The sequence below is a fragment of the Lynx canadensis genome, chromosome A1, assembly GCF_007474595.2.
Source record: "Lynx canadensis isolate LIC74 chromosome A1, mLynCan4.pri.v2, whole genome shotgun sequence".
NCBI lineage: Eukaryota > Metazoa > Chordata > Mammalia > Carnivora > Felidae > Lynx > Lynx canadensis.
In genome coordinates this window covers 61,021,490-61,032,652 of record NC_044303.2, presented here as the reverse complement: position 1 = coordinate 61,032,652, position 11,163 = coordinate 61,021,490, and the positions used below count along the sequence as shown (strand labels likewise).

The 11,163-nt window shown below is 36.8% G+C and overlaps 1 protein-coding gene across 1 annotated transcript; it reads right to left on the bottom strand.

Moving 5' to 3' along the window:
- Positions 1-7,748: 7,748 nt before the first annotated feature.
- Positions 7,749-8,281, bottom strand: LOC115528359 (NADH dehydrogenase [ubiquinone] 1 alpha subcomplex subunit 11-like). The gene has a single exon (XM_032594796.1). The coding sequence runs from the start codon at positions 8,234-8,236 to the stop codon at positions 7,811-7,813; it is 426 nt and encodes a 141-aa protein (XP_032450687.1). The 5' UTR covers positions 8,237-8,281; the 3' UTR covers positions 7,749-7,810.
- Positions 8,282-11,163: the final 2,882 nt, after the last annotated feature.

Below are 11,163 nucleotides of genomic sequence, written 5' to 3'. Positions count from 1 at the left end.
ATATGTATATATGTGTATATATATGTATATATATGAGTGTATATATATACACACACACATATATATATGTATACACACACATATTTTTTTTCCATCTTTGCATGGCCTCTAATTGGTACCATTCTTCAAAACTGAAATTCCACTCTCTTCTCTCAAGTCAAAGAGAAGGTGACTCATTTACAAAGACTATCTACCTATAGCTGTGGCCAAGGTCAGCAGTCTCCTCTCTGAATCTGTACTCGAGATTTATGTGTTCTATTGTGCAAAAATATTCTAAAGGTCATCCTAATCCTATTTTTTCTTCCATGGTCACAAAGGTCAATGAATACAAAGACCACTCAATCAAGCTGCACAACCCAGAAAACAAATAGATCTAAACATAATAAACCTAAATAGATCTGTCATCTTCAGATCTTCTTTCCTCTGCCCACTGACTCCATGACATGTCCATTTTAAACACACATGAACTTCAAAATATACAATATCAAAAACATCTCAAACAGTTCCTTCTGTCTGGTACAAGCTATCATTTACTTCAAATGGCAGGATAATCTCATCTCATTATATCCATTAGAAAGCCATTTTTTGCTCATTTCTAGCCTCCACAACATAGGCACAGCGTTAGTATGAAAATACAATAATTTCCCTTTGCATTAGTTCCTTTCCCAAATATAAGTGTTCCCCTTTAACATGCTCAAGGCCAAATTTAAGAAATTTGGGGAAAAAAGTGTTTAATTAGACAAGCTACTTCTCATCTTCAAACTCACCCTTTATCTGTTATGTCCCAGCCTCACACATCTTTTCTCCACGGCACCTTGAGCATTGTTTCTTCCTTTAGTTGTCACTTGTCCTACCCCAAGATGTCTCCTCTCTGAGGAGTTAACATTTGTTCAGACCTCAGCTCTAGTAATATTTCAAGGAAAATTAGGATTATACCAGCTTCCCGGCTCCCCAGTAGTATACCTTTTACTTTACTTTCATAGCAATCACTAGAACTGACAGCTGGTTTTAATGTGACCACTATTCACGTACTTATCCAATTCATGTTTGTCTAATTCTTTAGACTGTGAACTCAGGGAAAGCAAGACCTTTAATTTTGCTCTCCAGTTTAATTACAGCACCCAGAATAGTGCTTGAAATTGGTAGGAAATGAACAAGTCTTTAATGAAGTATCTCACAAACAATATGATGAATAAAATCAAAGCAATTCAAATTGTCACATGAATTCATGGTGCTATCTTGCCCAAACTTAATAAATTTTTGACTCTCTACTTTCCCATCAGATACCCAGATATTTTTCACTTGTGCATTATTGATGAGGAAGTAGACTTTAAAAAGGCAATACATTCCATGGACAACCTGCTTAATATGCTGGAGCAAACTTTGCTCTGTTGCATTAGTATCTTTCTAAACTGCCACTATATCATGCCTTCATAAGAGCAGAGTGGTGTCTGCTCTGTTGACATGTTTTTATATGTGATTATATAGTATCTTCTATATATAGTTCTTTTCTATAATAAGTACAAATAAATAGCTTTCTATTTCTATTCAAAGTGTCTTAGTCTGTTTGGGTTGCTATAGCAAAACACCATAGACTGGATGGCTCATAAATTTCTCACAGTTCAGGAGGCTGGAAATTCCAACATCAAGGCACTGCCAGATTCTGCAACTGGTGAGCACATGTTTCCTGGTTCATAGACAGCCACCTACTTACTATGTCTTCACAAGGCAGAAGGATGGAGGAGCCCTCTGCTTTCTCTTTGATAAGGGCACTTCATCCCATTAATAAGGACTCTAAATTCACATCCTTACCTACCAAAAGCCTAATCTCCTAATACCATCACTTTAGGGATTAGGTTAACCTATGAATTTTGAAACTACAAAAGACCATGAATAGCCAAAATAATTGTGAAAAAGAAAAGCTGGAGGCATCCCAATTCCAGACTTCAAGCTATATTACAAAGCCTTAATTGTCAGAAAGTATGGTACTGCACAAAAAGACATAGATAAATGAAACAGAATAGAAAACCCAGAAATGAACCCATAACTATATGGCCAACTAATCTTTGACAAAGCAGGGAAGAATATCCAATGGAAAAAAGATGGTCTCTGCAACAAATGCTGTTGGGAAAACTGAATGGCGACATGAAAAATGAAACAGGATCACTTTCTTATACTGTACTTAAAAATAAATTCGAAATGGATGAAAGACCTAAATGTGAGACAGGAAACTATCAAAATCCTAGAGGAGAACATAAGCAGAAATCTCTCTGACATCAGCCACAGAAATTTCTTACTAGACATGTCTCCAGAGGCAAGGGAAACAAAAACAAAAATGAACTACTAGGACTTCATCATGATAAAAAGCTTCTGCACAGTGAAATAAAAGGCAACCTTTGTAATGGAAGAAGAAAATTCCAAATTACATATCTGATAAAGGGTTAGTATCCAAAATCTATAAAGAACTCAAACTCAACAATTAAAAACAATCCAGTTAAGAAATGGGAAGAAAACATGAATAGACATTTTTCCCTTTAAAGAAGACATCCAGATAGCTAACACACACAAGATGCTCAACATCACTCATCGTCAGAGAAATACAAATCAAAACTACAATGAAATACCACCTCACACCTGTCAGAATGGTTAAAATCAACTCAAGAAACAAGTGTTGGCGAGGATGTACAGCAAGGGAAACTCTCTCACGCTGTTGGTGGGAATGCAAACTGGTGCAGCCACTCTGGAAAAGAGTTTGGAGGCTCCTCAAAAGTTGAAAATAGAACTACTCTATGATCCAGCAATTACACTTCTAGGTATTTACCCAAAGAATACAGAATACTGATCTGAAGGGATACATGCACTGCAATGTTAATAGCAGCATTATCAACAACAGCCAAATTGAAGAAAGAGCTCAAATGTCCATTGACTGATGAATGTACACAGAGAGAAATATTACTCAGCCATCAAAAAGAATAAAATCTTGCCATCTGCAACAACATGGGTGGAGCTACCGTGTATTATGGTGAGTGAAATAAGTCAGAGAAAGACAAATACCATATGATTTCACTCATATATGGAATTTAAGAAATGACTATGCACATTGGGGGAGAAAGAGGCAAATCATAAGAGAGACTCTTAACTACAGAGGACAAAATGAGGGTTACTGGAGGGGAGGAGGGCAGGGTATGAGTTAAATGGGTGATGGATATTAAGGAGGGCACTCACGATGAGCACTGGGTGCTGTGTGTAAGTGATGAATCATTCTATGCCTGAAACTAACACTAAACTAGATGTTAACTAATTTAAAAATTGCATAAAATTATATAAAAAATTGAAAAAAATTGTTCTTTATAATTCAATTTTCTTTTCCCCATGTTGAATGGAAGTCGTCTTTATAATACATTGCTCACTGGAGAAGGGAAAAGAACACCATGCTGAATAAAATATTTTACTCTGGAAAAAATACGAATTTTGGGGGCAAACATTCAATCTGCAGCAAAAGTCCTATATTTCTAATAATATTTATGTAGCATTGAGTTTGAGCTAAAAAAATGTAAATATCAAACTGAAATTCAATTAAGTTCGAATAATTAATTTTTAAGTCTAAGAATTACAGGCCCAAATGAACATGTAACAATACAGAGATGACATGCCATTTGACACTTTCCCTCAATGGCAACATTCTACAAAACCATAATGTCATGATGAAGATATTAATATTGATAAAAAAACACTGCTCTAGTATCCTGATATTTTGTTTTAATTTCATTTGTTTACGTGCGTATATTTAGTTTTTAAAAATTTTACCAAATGTACAGACTCATTTATCCATTACCACAGCCAAGATAAAGAACAGTTCAACATATCTATCCCTTATATTTGCTGATAGCCATGCCCATGATCTCCAATCTTCCCCGATCTTCATCACTAACCCTTGGCAATCACTAATCTGTTCTCCTTTTCTAAAATTTCATCATTTCAAAAATGTTATATAAGTGAAGCCATACAGCATGTAACCTTTTTGAAACAGCTTTTTACATGCAGAATTCCCTGAAGTTATGTTTTAAAAAACCTATAGTTCATTTTATTGATGAGTATTCCAAGGAGTGGATGGGTAGGTGTGGGTATATTTGTGTATCAGAGTTCAACCATTTATTCTCGAAGGGATATCTGTGCTATTCCCAATTTAGAGCTATTACAAAGAATGCTGCTATGAACATGCATGTACAGTTGACCCCTTGAACAACATAGGTTTGAACTGCATGGATGACTTACATGCAGATTTTTTTTTAAGAGTTGACAGCAAAATCTAGAAGGCATTTATTTATAACTGCTCACCCCACTTTCCACAAGACCAGTTCAAAGACAACTAGTGCAGAAGTTGCACCTGCTGCCCTATGCATAAACAGTGAAGCCCACCAAGGCTGTTGACAACCCACAAGGGCCTGGGAAATGGGCAGGGCTTCAAGTTGCCCCCTTGGGCCCATGGGCTGTTTGGTGGAGCTCAGGCTGGCAGGAAAAATGCTGGGCTGAAATGGAGGAATGTACCCAGAAAACAGGAATCTTACTGTGCAAGACCTCAGTACAATGGGCTATGAGGCTGCACTGGTATGGCCTTGGGCCCTGGCCCTGTGGCCTCTCAGACACCAGCACACTTGTGTAGCTGCACCTGCTGATGGTCATTACCTGGAGGTACACCTCCAGGCACATAAAGAGCTTCACTTCCTGTGCATCCACCTTGAAGCCATTACTGCTGAGGCCACCAGGCTGCAGAACATCACTATCCCTGGGGCAGGCCCACCGTTGCCACAGCTCATGTCCCAGCTGGCCTGGCTCATCCAGCCCACACCTACACAGAATTTCAATAAATAGAAGTATAGTTCTGTTAATGTTTTTTTTCCTCTTTATGATATTCTTAACATTCTTTATTTTATTGTAAGATACAATATATAATGCATAGAACACAAAAATGTGTTAACGGTTTATGCTACTGATAAGGCTTCTAGTCAACAGTATGCTATTGGGTTTTGGAGGAGTTAAAAGTTATACATAGATTTTGATTTTCAACTGTACACAGAGTCAACACTCAACCCCTGCTTCATTCAAGTGTCAACTGTATATGATTTTGTGTGAGCATATTGACTATGCTCTGGGATAAATGGCAAGAAATGCAGTTCCTGGGTTATATGGTAATTGCAAGGAATTATTTTTTAAAAACTTCTCTCTAAACTTTCACAAATTGCCATAAGTATTTTCTGAATAGCTAAACTACTTGAGCACTTGAAGACTATTAGCATCTTTAAATAACACGTATTTGCAAATCAAAAATTAACTTGATATATTGCGATAAAAGGTCAACTCACAGAAATGATAGCTTTTATCCTCAGCAAAGTTTTACTAATAGTTCAAAGGATTAAGACAGTCATAAAACACAGGTTAACAAACTCGGCAACACTGGAGACCAATACTGAAGCTTTTCAGATAATTTCTTCCCATATTAGAGCAAGCTCTTATTCAAATTTAATATACAAGCTCCCAAAGACACATCAGGGCATCACCTACACAAATGGGGTCATTTTAGTCATACAATATCTTCATTTATACTGTGATAATTATAAGCTGTCACTGACATTTTCTAGCAGCCTATGCCCTATACATCCATAATGTTGAGGTTTATAAACCATTTAAACAGACAAGGTATACCCTGTTAAAAGTATTTGATAAAAACTCTACATTGTTCCTGCTAGTAAACAACATCAGGAGGTAAGATTAGCTTCTTTACAAGGAGGTCTGACCACATCACTGATTTTTTTTTTTTCTTCGTGAGAATTATGAGAGCAAGGAAAATAGATTGCAGACCAGTTACTAAAGCCACCTTTCTGGTCCATAGGAGCCCCCTGAAAGTATTTTTACAATAAGTATGAATGTAGTAGAATACACACACACCTACACGAACAACTTCTGTACTTTTCATCTGTGTTAGGAAGAAAAATGAACCGTCCGTAACTTCTCTGTGTACTTAGATTTTTTTCATAGCATAACTTACCTAGGATTTTTCAGAGAGAAAAATACTGATAACTCTCACCATACATGCATTTTCAACCTTTCCTCCCATCTCTAAAACTTGCTTGCAGTTCTGACCTACACACAATATAAAGGCTAGCCTTTCTTGTACTGATGTTTTTTTCCCGTCTTCAGTCTGTGGTCATGTTTTGCAATGCCTATGGATAGGAATTTTATATCAGCTACTAATAGTTTTCTTAGGACTCAATTTATAAGACATTTTCATTTAGTATTTAATAAGAACTTTATAAAATACAAGTACTTCAGTGAAAGTGGCAAAAGGCCAAAAGTTAATGAAAATATTTAAACAAATGGGCCTATGTGTGAAAAACAACTGCAATCAATGGCTCGAATACCGAATGTAAGAACAAACCCAACAAACAAAATTTTATAAAGATGACCACCACAAATCAGGAAATTAAGGTAGTCACTGTGCTTTGAATAGATCCACAGGTCAAGTTGAATTCCATATTGCTTTGAATGTATTGCTTTATATAAATCAATATGGCATGCATGTTGTTGTGATGGGCTTACATGAAGTATCATATAAATATTTTTCTATTTCACTGGTATATGCAATCTAAAACTTCATTTCAATTATGAGAAATAAAGCTCTATCTCATTAAAATCATATGTAAAAGCTAATTTTGACAGTGTGAGTAAAAAAAAAAAAAACAAAAAAGAAAATATCAGCCAGATATAAAATTTGCTGTATGAAAAATTAAAAATTTAATTGTCTCAAAAACAGGTGCTTTTCACCTTTTTAGTTTTTTAACGTTTATTTATTTTTGAGACAGAGAGAGACAGAGCATGAAAGGGGGAGGGGCAGAGAGAGAGGGAGACATAGAATCTGAAGCAGGCTCCAGGCTCTGAGCCATTATTAGCCCAGAGCCCAACGCGGGGCTCGAACTCACGGACCGCGAGATCGTGACCTGAGCTGAAGTTGGACGCTTAACCGACTGAGCCACCCAGGCGCCCCTTAGTTTGTTATTTTTATTATACACTTATTGTACAAAAAGTAAAGCAACACTGAATTTAACGTTTCACTTTTGAGTATATTTTGTATTTAATACACTGAAATATACCCTGTCTTGATTTTCTTTTTACAGTCGATTTAAAAAATAGAAATGGGTCCAAAGTTCTCATAACTTATTATGTTTTTCATAAGGTCATTATCTCTAGCTGTACAAGGACAAACCACATTTAAAACCTTCAACTTCATTTCTTTTTGAGTATTGTAAGAGAAATCCTTGCTCTGAAACTTCCAGGATTTCCTACAGAGACAGTCTCTCCACAGTACCTACTGTGAAAGATCAGGGGCCTACAGAAACTAGAAATTCCAAAATAGAAAGAGTATAGGAGTATATTATCTTTAATACACCAACCACACCTGGTTTTATGTTTCTAGGATTGTCTTAAATAATAATGATATTAGTACTAGAATATGTAAATACCCAAACAGTCCCTAAGGAACTATGATTCTGAAGTTTTGTTACACATACCCCATTCTTCCAATATATCTATCGAGCTGATCAATTTACTATTCTTATAATTCCTCTTCATTCTCTCTCCTCCAAACCTCATTTAGAACTTTAAAACGTAGCCAGTATTGCTTTTAAGGGTCTTATCAATATGTGAGACACAATTCAAACTCATTACCTCAAATTTGCTTTTTTTTTTTTTCAATGCACAGAATTTATTTCTCGTCGCATTTCAACCTGGCCGGGGACCCGGGAGGCGGCGGGGCTCACACCTTGGGTGCTGCAAACACCTTCCAGCCCTCCAGCTGGCCCATCTTGACCAACACGGCGATCGTGCCCATGTACGCGCACGCGGCGGCTCCGATCCCATAGCTGTGAGTGCGCGCTCCCAGGGTCAGGCCTCCGGCACAGCCTCCGATGAAGTAGTTGAGGGGGTCGTCGGGCTTCTCTCGGACCTGGGCACTGATGCAGGAGGTGAGGCCAAATATGGCACCGATGGCGGCTGCAGTAAATGTGTATCGCCCTGTCCTCGCCACTCCCTCCAGGAAGGAATCTGGCGGCTGCAGCGTGACACTGTAGGCAGAGAAGATCAGGCCAGCGGCACCACTCAGTGTGGTACTGGCGTAGGTCTTGCGGTGGCACTCGGTGCCATCGGGAATGTCCCGGTATTGCTGAAGAAGCGTCTGCACCATGACCGCGAACCCCTGGCCCCGCACCGCACACCCGACCGTCTCCCCGCACTCTCAAATTTGCTTTTCTTAATCTCTTTCTCATCTCTATAAAAATTAGGCTTGCAAAGTTTGTACAGTTCTTGCCATATTTATTGGATTGCAAAGTCCCCAACTATGTTTGAGTTTCTGGAAAACAGCAATATTTGAACCATCTTGGTAGCCTCACTGCCCTTTCTCCATAATACATGCTCCTCTTCCATTCAGTCAACTGAACTGCAAAATATCCAATGAAAAGATCCTTCCAAACAGGCCTAAAGTGCCAACATTGCATTTGTGCAATCTCGCGTATCTTCACTTAACAAAAGGGTCCTTTTGAAAATACTGAAAGTTTCCCAAAGGATTGTTATAAAGTGTTAAATGTTAGTCTTTTTTGTTGAACCCTACAACTGTCTCAAGAAAGAAAAAAATTGTTAAAGGCAACTGAGAAACTAAATTTTTGTTTTTGTTTTATTTTGGTGACCCAAATTCTCTTTCCAGAACCCCTAACTTAGGTTTCTTGAGTTAAAACATTCTATTGTAGATATTCATATTTGTGGTGTGAGTTTTTTTTATATGAGCAAACAGAAGTAATATTTCCTGATTATTTTGGCATGCCCACCTCTAACTCAAAGAGTACATTTTGTTTTTATGTATTATTTGGGTGTGAGAAATTAATTTCAAATGTCCAAGGTTTTTGCTGTTTTTTAATCTAGCTGTAGGTTAAACTCCGCCAAATTAGACATACATCATAATGATGCCTTAATGTTACAAGATTAAAATGTCTGCACATGGTCTCATACTCATATGTAGCATCCTTGTTGACCCGAATTGTTTGAATTTGCAAGCCAGGAAGCTGGTGGTTCTACAGCCTCTGGGTCATTTGAGAATTCCAGCTGTGCTAGCTGTGTACTTGCCAATAAATCCTGACATCACCTAGGGCTTTTCCTAAAATCTGTGCTGACATGGATTTAGAGGCCCACTGATAAATGATATGAACGTTTGATAAAAATACCACCAGTTAGCTTAGTCCTGATTTTTTTTTTTGTCATCATTCTTACAGATTTTGTGACAGAGGCAATAACCTGTATTTCTCAGTGAATGGATACAACTTTATCTTTAAAAAGCCCCAAGTTAGCTTTATTACAAAGACTTATGTATTTTTTTGTGTGCTCCTGAGGATATATTAGACAGCAAGAAATACAGGACTGGAAAATCTCCCCTGCCAATGAAGTAGATGACCGTCTAAGCCCTCTGCGATGAAGAGAGTGTATCACTCACTAAACACAAGCTAGGCAGTGATTACATGAAACAGACATTAAAGGGATGTTCTTAGAAGACACTACCATATCCAACTGATCCATGGGAACAGGGTACAGTTTTCTAGGTTGAAAACAACAAAAAACGAATACTTACACCCTATGTAACAGTTTGCACCACAAATTTTGGATGCATTCATTTTTATATTTCAGGCAAAGAAAACAGTATGAACAAATCCCCACATTTCCCTAAAAACATTTTTGAAGGAAAAGACTTCAGTTATGAGGGCTTATTTACACATAAGGTAAGGTAGGTTTTACCAGCATTGCAATATGTAAGCATGTGTACCAACTCTAACATACAAAAATTTGACCTGCTTATCATATGATAACACAGTACTGGCACACATCAAGTAGTCAATACACATTTGTTGTTGAATTAAAGCTTGATATCCCAAAAGGGTATTTAGTATCAGAGGGGTAATTAACAGCACTTTAGGGACTCTTGGGTGGCTCATTTGGTTAAGCTTCTGACTTCAGCTTAGGTCATGAACTCTCATGAGTTTGAACCCCATGTCTGCACAGACAACACAGAGCCTGCTTCAGATTCTGTGTCTCCCTCTCCCTCTGCCCCTCCCCTGTTCGCACTCTCTCTCAAAAATTAACATTAAAAAAAATCACTTTAATCCTTGAAAATGGTTATGCTATTCCTTTTATTAACAGAAAAATGTAAAAATATTTTATCAAATATCACAATGTGTATTTATTTCTTCAGTAAATACTGGGCAAATTCTATGTGTCACAAACAGATGAAGGCTAAGAACATGCCAGTGAATGGAAAGAATGACAGAAATAATTCTTCCCATGACGCTTGCATTCAGATAATTGTTTTAATCATTTTCAAATAGAAAGCAAGTATTTTTTTTAATAAACAAGGAATTATTCACACTAATTTCTTTATAAAAAATTCAATTTGAGTGTTAGAAATGCCGAATTATAGATCGTGTAAGTCATAGCAAGAAGCTCCTAAGTGAAAAAGCCCCCATGTTGGCACTGTTCACTTGGTCACTGATATTTCCCTCCAAGATGATTCAGATGCGTGTATCTATACTTATGTGAATAGGAAAACATGTAAAACATATTTCATAAAGAGGCTTTTGATTAATACTAAGACTTTGACTTAATATTAAGACTTTGACTTAATATTTTGACTTAATATTGGGGTTATATCTGAAGTAAACTTATGTGATGTTCTGGTAAAAAAAAAATACATCATCTAACTTACCATTAATATCCATTCATGTGACATGATTAAACTTTCAAAATTGTAGAATTTTTGATAAAATTCCTAATGCTTTGCTTACAACACTAGTTTGTCATTCTATATGCAAATTTTGTATACCATTTACAGAATCTAAAAGTCAAACTGATTCATTTTCTAAATAAGACACTAGCAAGATACTTGGAAATGAAGAATATGGTTTATATTCTTGAGGTATCAGCAATCAAGGTCCTTTTGAGTAATGCTGAAAAGGGATGCTTAAACTGATGAATCACTCCAATAAAGTTTGCTCATCAATCAACATGTAGGCTAAAATAAAGACAATAATCTAAATAAATCTGTAGAAATTATTACTAGCACTTTATTTTTAT

Coding starts and splice junctions, on each gene's coding strand:
- LOC115528359 (XM_032594796.1), bottom strand. CDS start 8,236: ATGGTGCAGACGCTTCTTCAGCAATACCGGGACATTCCCGATGGCACC.